The sequence below is a fragment of the Lepisma saccharinum genome, chromosome 30 (genome assembly GCF_977018435.1).
Source record: "Lepisma saccharinum chromosome 30, izLepSacc3.1, whole genome shotgun sequence".
NCBI classification, from domain to species: Eukaryota; Metazoa; Arthropoda; class Insecta; order Zygentoma; family Lepismatidae; genus Lepisma; species Lepisma saccharinum.
In genome coordinates, this window is record NC_139258.1 from 14,366,016 (window position 1) to 14,391,095 (window position 25,080).

General features: G+C 36.4%; 1 protein-coding gene across 1 annotated transcript; it reads left to right on the top strand.

Moving 5' to 3' along the window:
* The first annotated feature begins 3,693 nt into the window (after window positions 1-3,693).
* LOC145981683 (clavesin-1-like) lies at window positions 3,694-24,701 on the top strand. Its single transcript, XM_083115073.1, has 5 exons — window positions 3,694-3,786; window positions 7,578-7,717; window positions 11,869-12,410; window positions 13,486-13,682; window positions 19,546-24,701. Exons 2-5 carry the CDS (start codon window positions 7,582-7,584, stop codon window positions 19,637-19,639), a joined length of 969 nt encoding a protein of 322 aa, XP_082971199.1. The 5' UTR covers window positions 3,694-3,786; window positions 7,578-7,581; the 3' UTR covers window positions 19,640-24,701.
* The last annotated feature ends 379 nt before the right edge of the window (window positions 24,702-25,080 follow it).

Consider the following 25,080-nt stretch of genomic DNA (forward strand, 5'->3'; position numbering starts at 1 on the left):
TTGTATGTAGTATGCTTTCCAACTGGCGGCCACAAAGATACGTCATATTTTAATAATCTGCTCTGCAGTTGATCATCCAACGGATTCTTGACGTCCACTCCTTCATAGTAGAACTTTAACAAATACCTTTCTTGACTATCGTCACACAACTGATGAAAACAAGCGCTCATTTCTTACTTCGTATGCCGGTGAATCTGTTCTGGGGCCTAAGTCTTGAACTGTCAACACGTTAAGGTCTAACGAGTTCGTGACGTTTTTGTCAAGAAAGGCTAACGAAAGCCATTTAGTGTAGTCTCCACTCTTCGTTAACGAATACGGTTACGGACGCGCTAACAGAAAACGAGTGGAAGCTACTCACAAGCCAGGCACCTACCGAGTTCGTTCACGGCTGCAGATTTTCAAGATGGACACTATCAGCTGTTGCGGTGGATGATTTTGAAGAAAGAAGAATTGCAAGCCCACTTCGTTTCAGTCGTATTTCGAGTAAGTACGTCATGTTAGTATGTTATTAATATTATTGGGTATGAATATAAGGGCAATTGGAACAAATCTGGGGGAGAGTGAAATACGTATGTATTGTGAATTATTGCTACGATGTACCTAAAGAATTAAATACTTCGTGCCATTTTCCTTCTTATTGTTAATTACATTGTTCCACGTACTTTGTAAGAATTAGAGCTGATATTTTTGCAACATTCCTTAAGCTTAGCAATCGCGAAATAAAATACTACTGCAAAATATATTTTGATACACCTGGGAAATGTATGCCAACATTCCACCCACGTCACATCAAAATGTAAAATAACGATGCCGCACAAAATAAGAACAATTAATTTTCTGCAACATATTGTCCTGTTGCAACCAGTAAATGAAATTACGGTACTATAAAATACTTCAATTAGGCACCACTACCATATGTTATATATAGGGGGGAAAATGGTACGCATGATTTATACAGTACGTGAACTGATGATAAAGATTTAAAAGGAAATTTTGACACTATGTTTTAAGTTGTATTAATTGCAGGTCGAGTGTACTAAATTACGTACTCCCTCGAATTTCCAGGAAAATTCCTTATGGAAAGATTAACTGTTGTTAAGACTATATCAGAAGCTTGGGGGCATAGAAACGTATATTTACAGAGTTACGGACATTAGAATTTATCCCAAATCTATTTTTTTTATCACGAAGGGAATGTAAAATTATCTTTTTTTATTGTAATCACAAAATCTAACCTAAACGCCTAAGCACCAGTAAAAGTGAAAGTACTCCATTCCGTTGCCCAGACACTGGTGAGAGAAAACCTTTTTTTGTGACAAAAATGTCATAAGTAATGTATATATGTGTGTGTGTGTGTGCATAGGAGGGGGTACTTGGTATACTGTATTCATAACCATCAATTGAAAAGGGGAAAATATTTTTTTCTATATGAAACCATCAACAGAATGCACTCAGTTTAACTACCTTATGTCATGTGTTGATAGGGGGTAGCATGAATTTATTTTAAGCATGAAAATCTTTGAGTCAGTGGAAACTGTTTGATAGAAGTTTCCTTGTAAGAGAATTTATATTTATTTTTCTGAAATAATTTTATAGGTGCTAGAAGCTCTCATTTTCACAACATGGAGGTACCAGCCAGATGGTTATAGGTCATCAGCCAGTGTATAGAGCAAGTGTGCAGTGCTATGGTGGTTTATTGCTCCTCACAATGGATGAAGTTCCCAATGATACAAGCAGATCCGCTGGATGTTAAAAGGAGGTAAGATAGTGTAAGTTATTTTCGTTTCATTATAATAACACCTATTGACATCCATCATGTGGTGGGTTTTAGACAGCTTCTACGGGGACTGGCCTAAACCGGAAGTTCCGGGGGGACCGGGCAAGAACTCACCAATGTTTATGTTTACATTTTTAACACGGTCTATTAATTTTTGTAATCTTAAATTTGAAATTATTGTGCTTATTCTTACCCTGAAATAAGTCAGTTCAAAATTACATTTCTTCACATCTCGTAAACGCTTCAAAATTGTGATATATCGAAATTCCAATATATCTCGAACGTATTAATTAGGCCATTCCCGACCATAGTGCTTCCAGACAGTTCAATGTCTTCGACTGATTAATTATCGTATTCGTGACAAAGAAGAAATTCATCGTCATATGCGAGAAGGTATGTGTAATGTTAATCATTCAATCGTCTATATCACAGCAAAAGAAGTATACTTCTTTGTCTGTGATATTATTATCAACGTTTGCCATCACTTTGCGGCCCGCCCAGCATTTGGCTATAAAACGATTACTTTATGATTTGGCTTATACCAGGTGGTTATAATTAAAGTGACGGTGTTCAGAGTGGTACAGCATGGGCTGTAATGAGAGTAGCAGTCTGAAACTTCGTAGATATGCTAATGAAGCAATGCGCTCGCGAATTATGCAAAAAAAAAAAAAAATAGTTCCAATTCTCGCCACCAGGGTAAAAATGGCGCTGTAAGCAGTCAAAACTTGGTATAGTTACAGGAAAAACACTATAAATCGGAGAAAACAATACTCTTTGTAATAAAATATCGCTACAATTTCACTATTCGAATTACATGAACATTACTAAAGGAAAAAGCAACAAGCGTCACCAACAACAACCAGGGAGCTCACACAATGGTTAGGCATTGTCACCGACTTTGACGTCAGAGTTACGGAAAATTCCACGTTTTGACTGCTTACATCGCTATTTTTTACCCTGGTGGCGAGAATTGGAACTATTTTTTTTTTTTTGCATAATTCGCGAGCGCATTGCTTCATTAGCATATCTACGAAGTTTCAGACTGCTACTCTCATTACAGCCTGTGCTGTACCACTCTGAACACCGTCACTTTAATTATAACCACCTGGTACATGCTTTCTGTTTCAGTCTCTGCAGCAGACAAACGGGGTTTCCCTTTCGCACAACAGTTTTGCTACCTTGTATTCTGTTGTCAGACGAGGTATGTCTACGAAGTTAGGTTAGGTTTCATTAGCATAAATACAATGAAAAATTACTATTTAGGCTAAGAGAACTAAACATAGCTAGCCTAACCTAACAACGTAGGCACTTAGCCTAAAATTAAAAATCAGTTTTCCGTGATATCGGAACACAAAGTTGCTCAAGTATTGTGCGATAAGTGACAGCCCTCCCCCCGACACATCCTACTTGTAAACTCTTCGTCCAGCGCGACAAAAACAAGACACTATCCGTTTGTGACTTATGGTAATCGGATTGGATAAGGCCGTGTTGATGTAACACAGGGTGTCACTTTTACCACGCTCTATTGAGCTCCGCCCCGCCCTTAGACATATGATATCATTAATATTTCGACCGCATATTAATGCAAACCTACTAACAAAGTATTTCCCGTGACGTCAGAAAGATGGAGGGCGGGGCTTGTGTTGGATAAGGTGTGCGACCAGATAGATTCGTAAAAAAACAGCAGACGACTGTGGATCGCATTTACTAACTTCAGAGGTCTTCCCGTTTGTACACCACCGGACATCACAGCGGAACAAAATGGTTGTATAATTTTATATTTATTTAAACTTTATATTATTCAAGGTAGGTGAACTCATGTTCAATGTTTATTCGATTCAGTCAGGTAGAGACTCTTCCCAGAAAAACTATTTAGTTTCCCAAATACGACTTTGTTGCGGTGTTTTACAATTTGTAAGACCGTCAAACTCAGAATGTGAAATGGCTTTGTTGGTTTCTCTATGTTTTTGTGATGTTTGCAAACTTTCTTGAAAAGGGCAGTGTTAAAGGTACGAATTCAACTAAAATTACGGGTAAATTTCTCGTATGGGACAAACAGCTGAAATTTGCTAATTCATTTAATTTGAATATTCGTACTTACGTATTCTGCATTGAGAAACATTGCTGAAAGTGGCATTTCGCTTATTTCACGGAAATAAGCTCTATTTGCGACATATTGAGTAAGTTTTCTTCGTTTCTTTTTGCCTTCGGTAACACGCAAAATGGCGATCACAGTTTCACTACTGTACTCAGCATGCAGTGTTTCCACCCCACTGCACCCAAAAATACCTACGTTGCCCACAAACCATTGATGCATAGCCCCACAAACCATTCATACATAGCCCCACGAACCATTTTCGGTAAGGTTAGGTTAGGTAGGGTCACTATAGGTTACAATAGTTAAAAATTGGTTTCGAAAAAAATATGCGTAGCCCCACACACCATTCTCGCATAGCCCCACGAACCATTGACGCATAGCCCCACGAACCATTGATGCATAGCCCCACGAACCATTGACACATAGCCCCACAAACCATTTGTGGAAACGTATCTTCTTCAGTTACAAAAACACGTGTTTGGAAACACTGACCAGGATTACGTCATCACACACAGGCTACATCAACCTGGAAGTAAATGGATGCAAGAACTTCCGTGCATCGGTCACACATTTATATCGAAAAATAGATGATTTACCGTCAAAATTCAATGAACGATGCGAGAAAACACTTCCCCGAACTTCCAGAAGTATAAAGAAACTGCATTCGGTAAGTAATTTCTCCTGTAAATTTGATGAAATCCGTTTGTCCCTTACGAGAAATTTACCAAAATTACGTACTGATATTTTGTTACAATGTAGTAAAAAAATCATTTAAGTTGAAATTTTCTGTAGACACTATCGTCCCCCAAGTTAATATTTCGCACCGCTTTCCATGTCAAAATGCAATAATAATCTTACCAAGTTGTAATTGTGGTACTAATTTAATATTCCACAAACAGATTTCTTCATTTTTACACAAGAAACTACTTATGGTAATAAGTTCCTGTAGCATTGTCTAACATCTGGAAGGTGTTTTCTGTCATGTGGGAATATTATCATAGCGGAAATTCATTATTTTTGTTGAAAATTAATTCTCCAACGCACAATAGCCTTTGGCACGTACACCTCCGTATATTATCGCGCGTCGTGCTTGTGTTTTGTCGATTGCAGTGTTTCCAACCACGCCATTGTTTTTCGAAAAGATTACATGTCATAGATGCGTGGTGAAATTCATACCGGGTGTGGAAGATCCACTGGATTTTGTAATTAGGTACTTGAAAAACGGGTAGCCCCAAAAACCATTCACGCATAGGCCCACAAACCATTTCCGGCAAGGTTAGGTTAGGCAAGCATAGTTAAAATTTTGTTCGTAAAATAATGCGAAGAAGCTTAAAAAAAAATCACTTGAGTATTTTTTGGATTACGAAGATTGGAAACACTGCATCGACACAAAACAAGCAGGATGCGCAATGATCTGCGAAGGTTTACGTACCATACTGTTTCTTACGGGAACGAAACAACGCAAATAAAGAAGTAGCCTACTCGTAATGTTAAAAATTGACATTACTTTCATAAAAAAAAAACGTGAATACACCTTCAAGAATGTACCGCAAAGCAGATAGGTAAGTACGAATGTTAAAAGTGATGAAACGAAGAAGTTACGGTAACATTATCGTATGAGGGAAACTGATTCCTTCAAATTTACAAGAGAAAGTACTTACGGAAATAATTTTCTTTAGCATTGTGGAAGTTCCTGAATATAGATTTGATCCATTTTAATGTGAATGCGTGTTGTTTTCTGCGAAATTCTCTGTCCGACATGCTGTTTCTGCTCCCGCCATTTGCTTTCTGCACGAGAGTGCAATGTTCCGTGTGTTAAGATGATGCAACCCCGTAGCCAGTGTTTCAGCCTTGCCGTGTTTTCACTAGAACCACGTGTCGAGTATTTTTTTTTTAACTATGCTTGCCTAACCTAACTTAACCTAACCTTACGGAAAATGGTTTTTGGGGCTAATGTGAATGGTTTTTGGGGCTAACGTGAATGGTTTGTGGGGCTAACGTCAATGGTTTGTGAGGCTAACGTCAATGGTTTGCGACGTATTAGCATAATTTCAAATCCGGGCACGAAAGTAGATATTTTCCGGTGAACGAGGTTGCAACACTGCATAAATCGACAAAACACTCTCAGAACGCCCCCTAAACCAGTACGCTATCAAGGCCATAATGTGTTACAGATTCGAAACAACAAGTAACAGTAAGTACTCGTAAATAGAAGAAATAGACATTATCTCAGTTAGAAATGCATTATTTCACCTTAAGAAATGTTCCGCATTCGAAAATAACACGTTAGCAATGTAAAGAAGTCCGAAATATATGATTCGTAGGTGTTTCCCTCATGCGATAATAGTACCGAAGTTACATGTGTTTGTGGAATAGTAAGTTTTTACCGTAGTTGTATTGCCGCAGTGGGTACACCCGCATAGTCAGTGTAAAAGTAAACGTGTGTATGTTACACACTTGCCGCATGTTACAATTGTAATATGTAATAAACACTAAATATTTCCATAAATCCTCCTATTGTGCAATGGAAGTAAAAAAAATAAGAATCGTGCGAAAGTTCTACACAAAAATAATTTTAACCATGGCAGAAAAACACTGGTTTGAAGGGATATAAATAATTATGTGGGGTATTGTATTTTATAACCAGATAGTACTTTGTATAATTTAACAATATGAATGATAGCTGGCAAATAGAACGTTCTTCTAATACACTGATCCAAAAGAAATTATCAGTATACATAACTTGCATTTTTATGGTTCAAATTAAATGTGGCATTTCTGTGTCAAATAGAAGGGCTACAGATAGCTGCCACCGTGGGAGGTAAGGAACACATAATACAGTGTGTTCCAAAATAGTGTTTATAGTCTTTGAATGTTAATAATGGGAACACTAAAAGAGTGTAAACACTATTTTGGGACACACTGTTTTCGATGGGTCACTTGTATGCCCCATATTATACCGTGCGTCCATTTCCTTGCGAGGCTGAGAGATCAGAAGATGTGTGGCGGGTGGCGCTAGCGGAGATGCCGACATTTTGGACCAGTTACGTCCCACTTACTTTTATGGACATATCTTTAGCATGCAGATAGTTATATTAATATTGCACCTAACCTGTGTTATAAGAGTTGTTCAAAGTGATGTCCACCTACATTCATACATTCCTAGCATCGTTTGATAAAATTTTGATTCTTCTTCCGTAATTCTTCCAATTTTTTGCCCTTATATTGTCTTTTAGTTTGTCGATACTAGCACAGCAGGTAACCAAAAACCACACTCTTTCACACAGTACGAAATTAACACGCTCTTGGTTCAAGGTCTGTTTCTCACTCCATTTGCAGCTCTGTCCAGGGCACCTGTAGTCGCGAAGGAAAGAACAACTCAAGCTTGGATCTTTCAGATTGCAAACAATGTAATCTTGATACAGTGTTGCATATTCGGAACCTCCAAACAATTCCGAGCGAAGCAAAATGCTTTCAATGGTAAACTTAAGCGGGACAATACTGGTCGAAAATGTTGGCATATTCGCTAGTGCTGCCTGCCACACTTCTCTCGGCCTCAGAAGGAAATGGACACATGGTAGGTATTTTAAGGACCAACTGTCCAGAAGTATATGCACCTAAGTGACAGTGCACTAACATACTATGTATCCATGCTCGCTGTGAAGTTTTGTGTAATTCATGCACCTACTGTTGTCATTTCAGGAGGATGGCAGAATATGTAGAGTATGATTTGAACCTACGGTCTCTAAACAATGCCTCAATTAGAGAGAAACATGTTGTATTGGACCCAAAGCAAGCAGTGAAAGCTGTCAGGGATATGATGCACTCACGACCTGATATTGGTGAGTATCTGAACTAGAATTGAATTGGCTGAACACCCAAATATTGGATGGATATCATGATGGGCCAATTAGGTTTAGTTCCCCTAGTGCACATTGGCCTGTACAATGAGGCAGCTTTTTATTTGCTTGGTGACACTAATTCATAATATCATGGTGCACAGACATCTTGTACATGGTTCAATTGCTCATTATATCTGTTAATACGTCAGTTGGTTGATTTGGTGTTTTAAGTCCACTTTATGCACAGTAAGGCTAATCGGGACTGGACCTACTGTTTTAAAGTGGGATCCGAACCACTATGTGCCTCCACCGGGTATCGAACCCAGGTCCCTTTGATTACAAGGAGGCGACGCTACCACTGCGCCATCGTGGAAGCCCTGTTAATACGTCAGTGTCTTGGTGTTTACTTACTGTATGTTTTATGGAGAACAACTTTCCTCTTCCATGTACTCCAATGTGATTCTTTCTTTCCAAACAGCTATTCGTTTACTGTTGTCTTGGGTAAGAGTGCCGTATATCGGAAACACATTTCTTCATTTTTACAGAAGAAACTACTTACGGAAATGAGTTTCTGCAAGCTTTCCAACGTTGTGGAATCTATTTGACCGGGAAATCATGTATTTTTCAAGAGAAATATCTCACCGACGCACAAGTCCCATTGCTTTCGCTATGTGAACCGGATGCTACATACGTTCGATGATGCAACCCCCCTTTTTTTTTAACTATGCTTGCGTAACCTAACCTTATCGGAAATGGTTCGTGGGGCTATCCGTCAGCTACCCGTACATAATGTACAATTTGCACACGTGACAAACACGATAGTAGGTATTTTTCAGTGAAGAAGGTTGGAAACACTGCATACACTGTGTCCGCCATATTGTGAGTTAAGGAAGCGAAAGAAGGAATAAGAAAAATTATTCTCTCTGTGAAATATTGTGTTTGTTTTCGTGAAAAAAGCATAATGGCACCTTGAACTATGTTCCACAATACACAATTGGTAAGTACGAACCATGCAAAACACAAAATATCCGATTTGAATGTGTTTCCGATATACGGAACTGGTACCAAGTAATCAGACTGCTACTGCCATTTACATCACATGCATGGGACTTGCTAAAGGCTTTCATTGTTAGGTTAGGTGAGTCAAGTGTAGGGATCTGAACATAAAAGCAACATCCCTAAATACTTAAACACCTGTTCACATAATATCTGGTATATATATATATAAAGTGTGTGAACAACTGGATGCCAAGATCACCTGCTTGCATAAGCTACATTTCAAATAATAATTTCTTCGGTAACTAATACTTAATGAAGCTTTTAACTGTGCTAATTAATTTCCCCAAGCTTCGAACTTATCCCACAATCGTTTCCACTATTCTAAAGCACTTCCTAGTACTCCTATAAAAATTGTGAAAAATCGTTAAACATTTGGAACTGTTACCTCCCACTGTAATGGAGATTCCACACCAAACCAACACGTGTCATGTGCACTATAATGTGAAACACTGTTATTGATTATTTTGTTCACACGTGACATGAATAACTGGAATGAAACTTTGCCTAAAGAACAGAGGCCAAATTCATAAACAGTGGTAACATTTTATCCAATTTGACCTTCCCTACTCTGGCAGGCCGCTTGCTCCTTGGGGGCTTTCGCACCATGGGGTTTAGTTTTAGTGTACCGTATTTACTCATGTATAATGCACAATTTTTTCCAAATTTTTTGCCTCCAAAAAGTGTGGTGCGTATTATACATGGAATAATTTTTTAATAGTTTTTCTTGTATGTACGCATTGCTTGCATTGTAGAATTATTTTCCTTTAGTGTACGGTTATTACAAGCATAAGAAAACAGTTTTTCGTTGTGGCGTTTCAGGAGAACACACGCTCCTTTCATCAGACATTTATTTTCATTTTGACTAAAGATACAGTTGTAACAATGGTTAGCAATTTTTTAAACAAAAAGAATCCGTTATATAAAATAAAATAAAATTACCTGATGATATTTGGGATTCATAATTTTAAATAAAAACTAATTAGATCAAATATATCAGTTATATAATGGGTGTTGTCAATGTTACATTGTTGTAATATATCAACTTAACTGTGAAAAGAAGCAGTCCGTTTTATTTTTATTTCAGATAAAATTACCTGATGATGTTTGGGATTCATAATTTTAAATAAAAAAATAATGTGATCAAAAGTTATCTGAAATAAAAATAAAACAGACTGCTTCTTTTCACAGTTAAGTTGCTATGTTACAACAATGTAACATTGACAACATCCATTATATAATGGATTCTTTTTGTTTAAAAAATTGCTAACCATTGTTATAACTGTATCTTTAGTCAAAATGAAAATAAATGTCTGATGAAGGGAGCGTGTGTTCTCCTGAAACGTCACAATGAAAAACTGTTTTCTTATGCTTGTAATAACCATAAACTACAGGAAAATAATATTTTTTTAATGTTTATGGAACAATCATGTTATAAATCATTGTAAAGCTTGAATGTTGCAGTTTCTGATTATGGCAACAGTATTCAATTCAAGATGGCAACACTTATTTGCAATGCGGTTGAAATAAGCTCATTACAAAATGAAGAAATGTTCCGATTTTTATGGTACTTTGAAGAAGAAAAAGATAAGGAAAAAGAAAGTAATTAAAATGTATTATTGACACATATGGAGTGTGTAAATGCCTTATGGCCTTTTTTTTTTCAATGTTCAGTTAAGGTTCATGTTAGCACGTAACTGGAAGTTAGTGAAAATTTCGTTATTTCAATATACACTTAGCTCGTAACTGGAACTCTGGTGCCGATTATCTTTACTGGTACTTCTTCTTGCAGTTACGAAGCAACATGGATGCCTCGTGCAGCTGTCGAAGTTCCACACACGCAACTTCACTGTCAGATTAACAAGATGTGATTCATAAAACTTTTTAATTCGTACAGAAAAAGACTTATTTGGTTTGGCAGAGCTTACCAACGTTCGTGCAAATATGGAAATTAAGCAGCGTAGTTGCTAGAATTCGCTTGGCAAGGTTGTGTTGGAGCATTTGTGGCCAGGATATCCGATCTACCAGGCGGGACAATCTCCAAACAGTAATTTGGTGTAGTGGTTAGCGGCACGAACTTTCGGAGCATGTTGTGTTTTGTAATACGAGTTCGAGTCCTTGTCACTGGTATTTTTTTTTCTTGTCAATTATTTATTACGTGCGTTGCATTCAATTCACGCTTTATTGTTGAATGATCTTCTCAGATAATAATAATAATAGTATTTATATCAACAAACAGGTATTATTAATGTCCCGACTTTCGCTTAATGCTTCTACAAGAAAGTATCTGCGCTTGCACCTCATAACATCATTTCCCCCACGTGGAATTGGTCTTTATTAGAAGAAAACCAAATTTGTAGTGCTGTCTTTTGTTAATTTATTTCGTAAGCATACAAAATTGATACTCAGCCATTGTTCCTATCGTTTCACAATGCAATAACGTGCTTTTGAGCGCAGCATGCTTGTAGTTCTATATTTAAACACCAGGCTGTGTGCCAGTCGACGCGGTTTGAAACTATACTAACAGATGGCACGCAGATCAATTTCCTGTCATTTCCGTGCTTCAGAATTGCCAACACACTGTTTTGGAGAATGAACTATGGATTAGTTAACTGGCAGTTACTTTCACATTGAAAAACCCGGTGCTGGTTAAGACTGGCTGTTATCTCCAACTGGCAGTTAGTTAACAGAGAGATTAACAGGACATTGAAAAACTGGCCCTTAATCTTGTGCTGCTAACTGCTAGTTTGAGGGTCCTGAATGTGCCTCCTATAAAGGTTTTGTTAGTCATGGAAGAAGTATACATTTTGAAGTTATTTTAGAAAAAGTAAAGAGTAAATGAGCAAAAACCACTTATAAAAGTTTAAAGGCCATGTGCCACAATTTTTCACCTTAATGTAATGTTCTCCTCTTGGTCCACATAGCAACAACCTACAACCAACAAGCCATTTCTTGAACCTGGATTGTACTGCACATTATATACGAGATATAAACCAGGGTGCGCATTATACATACACGCGTAAATACACTAAATATGTAAAATCTACACACAAGACCATGTAGTTTGAATGTAAACACCATATTCTCTATTTCAGGATTTCTCCGCACAGACGAAGAGTTCATCCTAAGATTTCTCTACGCAAGGAAATTCAGTGTAGATGAGAGCTTTAGCCTGCTTTGCAATTACTACTCTTACAGACAGAAGAACAAGCACTTATTTGTGAAGTTCAACGCACACGAAAGCTCCATACAAAAGGCACTGTGTGACGGCTTCCCTGGAGTTCTGCCCAGACCAGATAAACATGGACGTTGCGTGCTATTGGTTTTCACGTCTAACTGGGACCACTGTTTGTATTCCCTCACCACAATATACAAAGCAATTCTTCTGTCTCTGGAGAAACTCATTGAAAAGGTTGAAAACCAGAAGAAAGGTTTCGTGATTATCGTGGACTGGAGTGAATTTTCTTTTCGACAGAGCACAAATCTTAATCCGAAAGTACTGAAACTTATCATAGAAGGCCTTCAGGATTGCTTTCCTGCACGGTTTAAGGGTATCCATTTTATAAACCAGCCGTGGTATGTAGAGGCGATTTTGACTGTGATAAAACCATTCCTTAAAGAAAAAACTAAAGAAAAGGTATGTTGACATGGCTGCATGTTTCTCAAGTTAATATTTAGAGAGGGAGTTGACTATACAGAATAATCCAGGGGAAATCACAATAGGCAAAATAAAAAAAAGTACAGTTTGTGAAAAATTGATATTTGTGAATATTGTACTTATATTGTTCATTGTATAGTACTAACAGTTATGTTAGGAAAAATAGTTAATCAGTAGAGGCATGCATATTTTGTTTTGGACATAAACACAAAACATGAAATAACACTATGTAATGTTCATTTTTCATGTATGTGAAAGGTATCTGGATGTTTTTCTACCATATTTTGTCATGAAATGATGTGAAATGAACTGCAAAATATGAAATAATGTTCTTAAATACGAAATTTGGAGTTTATTTACGAACACAACACTTTCTGAAGTCTGAATTATCCTGCGAGTTACGCAAATCATGGAAAATTGATTTATTCTGCCATAAATATTTGAGAAGCAAAAATGGACTTCTTTATACAGGAATAAAAGTAATTCTCTACGACAACAAAAAAATGTGCTATTAGAAGGTAAAAAAAATATTTTGTGTAATATGTGTAGTTTTTAAATCAAATATAGGATTACATTAATAATTTTAACACTGTTTTGGATTCCAAAATGTGTCCAATTTTTATATTGAAATCTTCGTCTTTTAATCACCATAAGTATGTGGCTTAATTAAATCAGCTTAAATGAAATGGTCAAGTGTCTTCTTTAGGACATTGCATCATTTCCATTCTTAAATCCACTTATCTGAGCACTTACCAGAAAAAAACCCAACAAAAAACTGATTTTTTGTCTTAGGTTATCGAGACTTGAATTATCAGGACTGTACTGTATTACTTTAGGACATTTTGGATTCAATTGCTGGTTATGTAGTAGTCAGTGTCTTAAGACTTTTTGGTCCTGTCCAGTAGTATAGTTTGTATGAGTTCGTAATTGACAACAATCATTGGAGGATTTGGCTAGCCAAGACATTCTGGTTCCATAGGGTTTTTCATTCAAAATATCAGATCTAAATTGGAAGTACGCATCTAGACGTTAGTTATTTGCAATATTTTTTCAGATATTTCTGCACGGGAACAATCTGAGCACGCTTCATAACTTTGTAAATAAAGACATACTGCCTGCAGAGCTCGGAGGTGAGGCACCATCATACCACACACTCACCTGGGCAAACCAGCTTCTCGGAATGTCCAGCCCGGAACCAGATACAGAACCTCAGGAGCTTGACAGGCCTTGTGGAAAAGTTTCCGCACTTAGGTAAGCCAGGGCTTCCAGCGATACAGCAAACCTGAAAAGGCAACGGAATCATACCATGAGTAAAAAAAGAAATCTTCAAATTTTTTGAGGCAAAAAAGTAGTATCCTGGAAAAGCCAAGGTGTGTTAAATATGTTTATATTACTTGCAAGGAGTGTGGATTTATCACATTTTTGCAAACACCATCCTGCTATCTACAGGTGTTCCTTATTGGATAAAAGAATCTTGAAGAAAGAGACATGTCTTGTTCCTAGAAGCAATTTCCACTGTAGTAACACGGAAAGTTAAATTACTCAGACCAGGTTGGTCACAAATGGTTAGTTCAGGGCCTGGTACATTCTGTCCTATAAAACTGTAAAATATGTATGCAACTATGTCATAAAAATTGAAAAATATGTCGAGAAAAAATAAAATATAAAAATATTCCCAGTAAAGACAAAAAATATGCACAATGGTATTTTTGAATTTCTCATTATGCAGAAAGTCAGTATTTTCCAGGGAGGATCCACTAGGGTAAGGGGGGGGGGGGTTATTAAATGAAGTCACAATCCCTTTAACTGAAGAGTTTAATGGAAAAATACTCAAATCCGTGCAGGATTTAAAAAAGGGGATATTATTGTTCTTCACTAGTTGGTAAGAAAAGTCTGCATCTGCTTTTAATTTCTTTGTCCGTAATTTCCTTATCCTGCCATTGATCTATCCATTGCGCTAAAGGTATGAAGAATAAATTATAAAATAACCGATTAAATGCAAGAAGATTATTCAGAAATGTCTTATTTAGAGAAAATTGAAGAAATATGTTGTACAAACACGAAATTGGTAAAATATGTCAAAATATGCCTTATCAAGTTTGTCTATTTCGGCTGATTTTCATCAGAAATGTAAAGATCTGACCCCAGTATTCGATCCGATGCCAAATAAAAATGTTTTATAACAGTAAGTTATAAGCAATGAACATATTTATATTAGTGTTGGGCAATATATCATCTGGAAGATATGTCACTATAGTGAAAAAATATTGACCAGGCAATATCAACTAGACCAGACTAGATCCTGGGGTGATATATCGTCTAGTTCAGGGATTCCCAAACATTGAATGTCAAAGGTTGATTGTCATACGTTAAAAAATATTTTCACGGAAATGACACTTGCTATTCTACACAAGGTTTTAGAATCGGACCATCGCATCAATCCAAATATGTGCTTCTTTAGTACTTTTTACACACAAAATGTTTCTGAATTTGAAATACTTGTTTATTTTTTAACTTAAGGCAAGCAACCTGACCACACTAACTGAGCATTGCAAGTGTTACATAGGCCTACATTCTGACTTGGGCACTGCGGGAAAATGTTGAGACACTAAGGGCACCGTGAAACTAAAAAGTTTGAGAATCCCTGAACTAGACGATATATCATCACGATATTTTGATGATATACCGTGCGTTCATTTCGATCTTCAGCTGAGAGATCGGGAGAAGCGTGGCAGGCAGCGCTGACGGAGATGCCGACATTTTCGGCCAGGAATGCCTGCTTATTTTTAAGGACATATGCAGACATTTATATAAATATTGCAAAACGAGCACTAACCTGTGTTATAAGAGTTGTTCAAAGTGATGTCCACCTACATTCACACATTCCTGGCATCGTTAGATGAAATTTTGATACACACGCAAAAGTTCTTCTTCCGTAATTCTTCCAAGTTCTGCCCTTATATTGTCTTTTAGTTCGTCGATACTATGAGGGTTATTTCGGTAGACTCTATTTTTTAAGGTTCCCCACAAATAAGTCACATACGGTAAGATCTGGCGAATGTGAAGGTCATATACATCTAGAAATTATTCTGTCATCAAACACCTCCCTTATAGCGTCCAAAGAATCAGCGGTGGTATGGGCTGTGGCCGAATCTTGTTGAAAATACCCATATTGTGTCTCATTATCTGATAACAACTGAAATTTATAAGTGATAGCGAGGTTATAGCAGCTGCCGAACACTTTTTTGCAGACCAGGAGTTTTTTTTTTTTTTTTTTTTTTTTTTTTTTTTTTTTTGAGGGGTTAGAGAAGTTGGAGCATCAAAGTGCCAAGTGTGTACACCTTCGGGGAGAATACGTTGAATAGCCTGAAACTTTCGTGACTGTAGCTAAAGTCCTTCGGGGTGGGGCCGAGAACTTATCACCCCCCCCCCTCCTTGTAACGTGAACCTTGCGGCTGGCATTCCAATCGTCTCACTGACACAACACACATACACACTGCAATAACACAAACAAGTAACCAAGAATAACACTCTTGCGCACAGTACGAAATTAACACACTCTTGGTTTACATCTGCTCGCCACTATATTCACAGGTCTGTCTTCATCTAGTCACAAAGGAACAAACAACTCGAGCTTGGAGATTTCGGATTGCAAGGAAGCTCATGAACACCATTGACTTTTAACGGTTTCGTCTGCAGTGTAATCTTGATACAGTGTTGCACATTCAAAACTTCCAAACGATCCCCATCAACACAAAACTCTTTCAAGGATATAAACTTAAGCAGGACGTTACTGGTCAAAACTATTAAAATGTTTTATTATCTGTGGCTCCTAACATTGTTTCTAAAGCGTATTTATTTGTGTGATGAATTACAGAATAACTTTTGCATGTTATAACACAGGTTAGTGCTCGTTTTGCAATATTTTTATAAATATCTGCACATGTCCATAAGAATAATGTCCATTACAGGCCGCAAATGTTGGCATCTCCGTCAGCGCCGCCCGCCATGCTTCTCCCGATCTCTCGGCTGAAGATCGAAATGAACGCACGGTATTTTGTGTTGGCAATATATCATCATAATATCATGATACAGAAAAATACCGTATCATCTGTAACAATATTTTCTTGACGATATATTGCGATATGAAATTTCCAATATCCTCTATCCCTAATTTACATGTAGTAAAAAAGTGTAAGATATGTAAACATATATTTAGCTTCTTTAATCAAAATATGAAATTAAACATGGACTTACAATTGTCAAAAATGGTAATTTTCATTAAGCAAGTGGCTCACCTAGCTGAATAAACTCCATTAACTGTAATGTAAAATCCAAACACAAAAAATGGATTACCAAACTTTCTTGTAAGAGCTGAATTGTGAATCTCCTGTTGTCTCTAAATACAGATTTGTATTGACTGGAACTGCATTCAATATCACATGAAGCATTGGGAGTATACTTACAATATGCAATTCATTTCACCACGAGAGCTTGAGGTTGCATTCTCTGTTGTTGACAAGAATGTTACAATGACAGATGCGTTGTCTATTGTCAATATTTAAAATGAACAGAGTACAATATGAACAAAATTTAGATGAACGGTAAATCTTTGGTATTTAACACAAGACAAGAATATGTAGTATTAGCATGAAAATGGAATATATGCCGAAAAATATTTGAAAATATGTACATTATGTGTAAAGAAGAACTAAAATATGTGCTAAAAGCTAATGCATGTAAAAAATATGGATAATGAGAACATCATTTTTGGAGCTTACAAACCAAGATTCGCCAACATATTGCACAATAACATTGATTTTAGCATTGTATGAATACATGTATTTACATATAAATCTGTTCCCTGGTTATAAGCATTTGCAAATTACCGTAATGAACAAAAACTCGAAATTTTTAGATTTATCTATATCTTGAAGGCAATGCACTCCGAGTAAATGATCTCTCACTTACTGAACTTTGTAAGTTGGTGGGAGAGAGTATGAAAACACATTTTTTTTGTTGTAACTGTGTCCTTGCTTGAGGATATTGCATCCAATATTTTTCTCAATAAACTGGAATTATTTTAAAACATTACAGTAATAAAAATTTATTATTTCTTAATATGATGGTCTGGAAACATCAAAACAAATAAATTTCCATATCATACTTCTAAAATGCACCGTTATATTTCGTTGTGCGAGAACTTAACTACAAAAAATGCTGTGTTTTTTTCACGAGCATATCTACTTACTTAAAGGAGCTTTATTTGGAGTCAGTGAAGGTATGCGACTATGCTTTACCATTGAGGAGAAGCTTTTTAAATTGAACACCACATATTGGAGTTATGTTAGTCTGGTTTTCCCATGATGATTTGTTCTCGGGCGTTCAGTTTATTTCCTCAATAAATGTCTAGTTTGGTAGGTAAAGACTTACGTACTTCATACCTTGTGTCATCAACATGAAAAGAACAATCTGAGTAAGAGGGACACATACCTGAGGTTACAGGAGTGGGCAAAGAGTTAAAAAGTACATTAGGTTGCCACCACTCACCGCTTTTTCAGGCATGTTCCATTCTCACTTAATTTCAAGGCCTGCCATTTTGTTTTGTATTTTGGATGTAGCATTGTATACACTTATTTGTGTATGTATCCTCCAATAACTTTAATGTAATAGATTTAGGTCCGTCTGCACCTTGGGCTATTTTGCACCTTCAATATTCCATTATCTAAAATTCTGACTGAGAAAGTTAAAATAAGGGGGGTTAAAGCCCCTTGGAAAAATTAAAAATGCAAGGTTGCAAAGGGTCCTGCACAAGACAAACACAACACATTAAAAGACAAAACTAAAAGCTTCCTCAGAGACAGTGGAGGAGTCCAGCGCTTCTCAAAAAGCTGAAAACATTTGATAAAACCCTGTTGTCATATCCCAACAGGGATGACAAACTGTTGGGAAGGTTAAAAGTCTGCCTGAGGAAATCAAATTCGGCACGTTCAACAAGAATATACCAAATACTTATAATAATGTTATAGGGAAGTTCGTTGCTTCTTATGATGTGTTGCTGTTGTAATGAATGTGTGATTAGTAGGGACATTGAATTTTCGCGAAATATGAAAAAATGATGCAATTTTGAACATTCTGCACGTAACTACACCCCCAATGATGAAATATGCATGAGTTTTATTCGCGAAGTGATGCGGAATGTGTGCTTTTTCACGAAATGAACGCTTTTTCGCGAAATAACCGTGAAATATCATCAAATTAAGTAGAAAACACGCAAAAACCGGCAATCAAGGTTGTGCGTGCAAACTGTCGATTTGTAACAAAACGTTTATCTAAAGTTTCCTACCACTTGCAGCTGAAGAACGTTTTATCTTCGATCACATCAGGAAGATGCTGCAAATTGGGATTTCCCATGCACATAATCTCTGTTCAAAAACTTCGCTCCCTGTCAAGCTGCATTCCTTTCTTCCCCCGAATGTCTACTCAACTTCCAGTTTCATTGAACTTGCTAGTTGTAGCAGCTATAAGATTAGTCTGTTCCCGCACATCAAGGGAAACAATGGTGTCATTTGTGTTCAGTCATGAATGAATTTTGTTTATCATCATGTGATTTTCAACATGTGTTTGTGTATGTGCAGTAGTGATTATTTCATTTGTTGGACAGCAAGGATATCCTTTAAATGCATACAATGAATAAATCACTTGAGATATGCAATTTAGAAATGAAGTGATTTTGTGTTGATGTTTTCTATTTGGTTGGACAGCTAAGTACTTGTGTATGTGTACAGTATATAAAAATGAAGTAGTTTATCAATTTATAGCTCTTTTGTATGTTGTTTCCTCTCATGATAAAAAAGTGTGTGCCAATTTTTTTTTCTGCCGCTGGTATATACCGCTGATCTAACATTTTATTTACCGCTCTCCTCAGTTTTTATTTACTATAAATTTGTCTCCCTAGTGATTAGTTGACAAGGACTAGGAGCGAGTATAGCCTCAGAAATTAATTTGTTTGTTTTCGGTTGAAATACGAGCGAGTATAGCCTCAGAAATTAATTTGTTTGTTTTCGGTTGAAATACCTCACTGTATGGAGATTTTCTTCCTATATCATTTCAGAAAATCGGAAACTTTCCCTGCACGGCCTCATTCAGAAGATCGAGCAACAGTTCGTAATATACGACATCAAAGTGAAGTTCATGAAGCAGAATAATCCACATAGAAAATATGTTTTTATCAGGAGTTTCATGTTGGAACAACCAGGTTAACGATTAATGAGTGTGTGGGTATGTTTGTTAATTATAGATGAAATGAGAGAATGTATAGAAATCACTTTTAAAGAATTTCATATGTCTATTTTTGATTATTTTTACATACATAGTTTGGTAGTAAAAATCTAACACTAGAATCTTGAATGCATTTGCAATTTGTACTACAGTGCAGCTTGTATGTAGTAGTTGACTTGTCAGACAATTGTTATGCTTCTTATGTTTATTTGCAGTTGTCCATGTGAACTTCGTGTTTCTCCAGATTCCTCATCATTTTGATGATCAAAACATCAATATAATACAGGGTGTCCACAAAGTCCTGCTACTTAGTTTTAATCAGTAGTGGTATTTTATTATTATTATTACACGGATTGCAGAAGTTCTCGAACAGGTTGATGCTGTTATGCTGCAGCGTGTATGGATGGAGATGGAATATCGTCTCAACATCCTGAAGGCAACTAACGGGAAGTGTTTTAATTGCAAATAAAACTTTGAGAACTGTAGACCACGTTGCAAAAAAGTGCATGTATTTATCTCATATAGTTTAGAAGTTAAGTTTCATTGTAACGGTAGCAGGACTTTGTGGACACCCTGTATAACAATTGTACTGGAAGGATCTATGTTTATCTTGATCTGAAATTGTCAGTATGGTTCCTAGTAGTTATGTATCTTTCTGAAATATGTTTGCTCAACCAAGAAAAGAAAACCTTGAGCGAAGAGAACATTTATGCAGTCAGCTGCTTGCTATGTAATCCTGCCCCTGCATTGCCAAAATGTGCAACATTCTTCAACACATTGTCGTCACCTTTATTACGTGCCAGGCGCTTCCGCACATTCATCAACAACTTCAACTTCAGCACTTCCATTGGTTATTTCATCAGTTGATTTTAGGAATTGTAGGTAATTGTAGTCTGACATGTGAACACGCTAGGTTTTGTGATTTTATTACTTTTGAATTCAGGATATTCATGTTCTATTATGCTTTGTTTCATCTAATCGTCTTCCATTTTCATTGTTGCGATTAGCTTTTTAAAAATAACTTACAGAGGAGTGACCTTTAAGAACTGAATACAACAACACATTAAGTTTTTTTTTTTTTGTGTTCAGTGGATCAAGTTTCAATCCATTTCTGTTACCAAAGTTAACAATAACTTGAGGAGGAGACTAGATATTGCTTCCAAAGAGTGATAATTGCCTCAGTGGGGCGATAATCTCCTTTGCTTTTGATTGGCAGCTCGAGTCACATAGCAGAAGCTCCGGGAATCGGAGACGAGACTCACACCTCCTGACTTTCACCACCTTGTTGAAACAAAACTTCGATGAAAAAAAGTACAGTAGTGATGTGACAGGGGATGTCATGAAACTGATGCTTTTATCACTGAACCACAATGAAATTAAGAATGTGCTGTTTGTATCATCCTGAAAGAGAAAAACACTCAAAAGTAGTGACATAATACTTAATGATGTTGAAGTTGTGGACAATGAAGCTAGTCAGAAAAGTTATACATTTGTCAACACTGAGGGGCTTGGGCACAAGTGAATGTGAAGCGAGAGGAAAAAACAAATGACTGTCCACTTTAGTTTGCTAATTTGCTGGGGTTCTTCTCATCTTAGCTGAGCCGAACATACTGCTTTTGAAATATATGTACAGGGTGTCGCCGTGCAAAACGAGCAAATTTTCACAGTGATAAAAGGACATAAAGGTTAAAGTAATTCCTTAATAATGTTTTGCTTATTGAGAAAGTTCTTGACAAGCAGTATTTTCTATCCTGTACGTTAGCTATCATGCGGCAATTCAAATTTTGGTATGCTAGGGGTAATGTGACTGCCTTCTAGAGTGTAAATACTTCTGTACAAAACTAGTGAAACCAGCCTTTTGTGTAAAAGCATATAACACGATATATAGCATATAAGAGCATGATCACATTACCGTATGGTACTACAGCTTTTAGTATGATATCAGATGGGGAAAAAATAATGTAAATTTTTGAGGGCTTGCAGGTACAAAATGAGGCTTCAATGTGCAAAACTTTAGTAAGCAAAGCTCTTTACTTTGATGTTTTTAACAAGCTGTGAACGTTTGTTGGTATTGTATCGCTATACACTGTATACTGAGCAGTGGCATCTGGCATACATATTAGGGTGTATATTTTTGGTTACTTTACATTTTTGTAAATATTTTGTAAACAATACTGAGGTCATTCTTAGATACAAAAAAATTTTCTGCATGAACAAGGAATCTCTTCAGTTTCTTAAACTGCTCGTTACGGAACAAAATGGATCTGAAATGGAACTTAAAATGTTAAAGGCTACTTTTTGAAATTTTCATGATCATTTTATTGATTTGCACAAATCGATTGTTAGTAGTCTGTGAATAATTCTGTGGCCAAAGGGTCGGTAGGAAAGAAGGTAGAGTAATGAGTTATTAAACTGATGTTACACTTATACGAGGCGTATTCGGAAAGTAAGTACCGAAAGGATGTAAAAAATAAAGTAAAATATTTTCTTACCTTTTTTTATTTGCATTGCATTCTACAGACCCTAAACTACTTTTCTACGTAGTTTCCACCATTCTTCAAGCATTTATCGTAGCGTGGCACTAGTTTTGTATCCCATCATCATAGAATGTTCCCGCCTGTGACGAAAGCCATCCATGCACTGCTGCTTCGACGTCGTCATCCACGTTGGTGGATGAACAAATTGTTCCCAGCCGAATGACATGATGACATTTTGAGTTTGTTGAGCCGTATGCGGACGAGCATTGTCGTGAAGCAACACAATGCCTTCGCTAAGCATTCCACATCTTTTGTTTTGAATTGCACGACGCAGCCGGATTAATGTGTCACAGCAGGCATCTTTGTTGGTGGTCTGTCCTCTAGGCAAGAATTCAACCATTCTTGCATTGAGAAAACAAATTACAGACCGGACTTCACAGTCGGTGGGCCGATTGATTTTCTTGTGAACATTTCAAACCTTAAGAAAACTACAAAGAAAAAGCATGACCTGCTCCCACGCGTGCCTATGGCTACCTAACGGATGAAGGACGTCAGCGAGAACTCACACGGTCGCGACTGCATCGCTACAGTGGCAATATTTGCAAACTGTACTTACTTTACGAATACGCCTCGTACAATGGAACCCCAATTTTACATTTTCATGCATTATACATTCAATCTTCATGGTCCCAACATGCAAAATGTTATAAAGTTTTCCTCGATTCTACATTTTCCCCACATTTCAAGTTTTTTCAGCTTGGTCCCTTGAAAAACATAGTATATACTAGTATTAGTAGTATACTAACTTAAGATCTGATTGAATACCAGAAATAGTAATTTCTTCATGTTACAGTATTTCTAAGTACAAATTAAGTAGATAGATTGGAAGATAATGGCCTCAGTTTCAATTTAAATTAAGTCTTTATGTATATCAAACACATTTTTATTGGGTATTTTATAAGTACTTTTTGTGTTTTTAATGTGGTAGCACTACATACATATTCATTGTGATGTATTCATGTTTTCTCAATTCTTTGGTGATTCGGCAGGTGTTTATTATTGTGAATCGCACTAAAGATCTGGAAGTATACAGAAACTATTAACCATAAATATTGACTTGTTATGTAACATTTCTGCACTACTTGTGGTACAGGTATTTCTCACTATTGCTGTGATTTTTGTATTTATCTATTTATTTGTGTCGTTCATTTTTTTTTGTTTAGCACATGTACATTAATTTTTGTAAATTTATACTTTGAAATGTCACCTTTAATATTCTTCTTTTGGATAAAAATTGTTTTTTTTTGTACATCTCATGTTGTATAATGAATGCATTTAGTAACACCATAGCTGGTTTCATATCTGCAGACATAAAAATAAAGTTTATGTCATTGCTCTTCAATTGGAAACGTAGAGCAATAAATTATCATGTGTACACTAGGTCTTAGATTTCATAAAACTTTCATCTTCATGAGTGTTATCAAATATTCTTTCCTGACATATAGACATTTGTTCTCAGTGGCAACATTCCAAGTATTAATAGTGTGAGAGTATTGCAAGTTTGTATGCTGCATGTAAATGTCTACGTTTACCGTAATGTAATATAGCACAGTGTTGAATCGAATTATACCACTTTTTCTGAAATTAGTGCTGTGGGGCATTGCATAATCTTGACTATTAAATAGAAGCATTTTCTATGTTGGAAGGAAAATTTGAGTATCTTGAACTGTACTTAATATGATAGACAAGCATCTACTGTTTTATGGGATGCCTTTCCGGTACATTTCTTCCCCTCTGATTGGATAATTTAAGGTGTTCAAATGTCCAAAGTGCCTCATCACCCAAAATCAATCTGGTGCAATCGTTTTTTAAGTAACTGCATTTTGATGCTATGACCAGATGAAGGCAGATATGTATTTTCTGAAAATTATATATGACGTAGGATGTAATATACGTATGCATATAGTATTGATAGTGCTTTGAGTATTATTATTATTATTTCAATGTTTGCATTCATTGTTGTAAATGGGTAGAATTTATGATAATTTTACTGTTTTGAGCTTGAATTTTATCTTTCTGAAGAGTATTCTGCAAATTATTTTACGCAAGAGTACAATTTTTTTTCTGTTAAGCATGAATGTTAACAGGTGCAGATATAAAACAGTGTTTTTAACCTGGTAGAATCAGTAAATTGGTTTTGCAGTGATGGTCCACTCTCTGTATTCTTCTTATGAAGTTTGCCACTTTGTAAGTGAAAGTGAAAGTCACATTGACATCGTCATTTTTATTACTAGTCATTCATCAGTGCAAGATGAAAACAAAATTTTGACCATTTTAAATTTTCAATTTCTTATTTTCACAAACGTTGATATGCAAGTGCACACTTTTAACTTGTTTATATAAAAACTAAAAGTAATCACGTCTTAGTTGATGATTAGTTGATTTTCCCCCTAATAAGAGTAAATATAGTAACTTGAGAAGTTCTGAAATAATTTTGTATGTACAACTATGGATATCTCCCCTGGGAAATAAATGTCGCCCTAAATCATATATATTTCTCACATCTTTTAATTTCAGTCACGGTAGTCTGCATTATTGTCGGGCCGTGACAACAAGCGGTGTGCAATCAGAACGGCAGAACTTGACCAAATTCCGTCTCCTCGTTGGCTGCCATGTGGCTGGGGGTTTTCTGCGTTGCCACGTTCGCACAAACAGGCAGACAGGTTAATCAGCTGTTGGCAAGCTCGGGAAAAAAATAAAACATCACGCGAAATTAAGGACGTACGTATCAATATGCTAGTATGTTATTTCCGTTGTTAAGTGATAAATTAACGAATCTAGAAGTTTGAATCTGAAGTTTTTTGTAGGTTAATGTTAACTTCCCGTGTGAA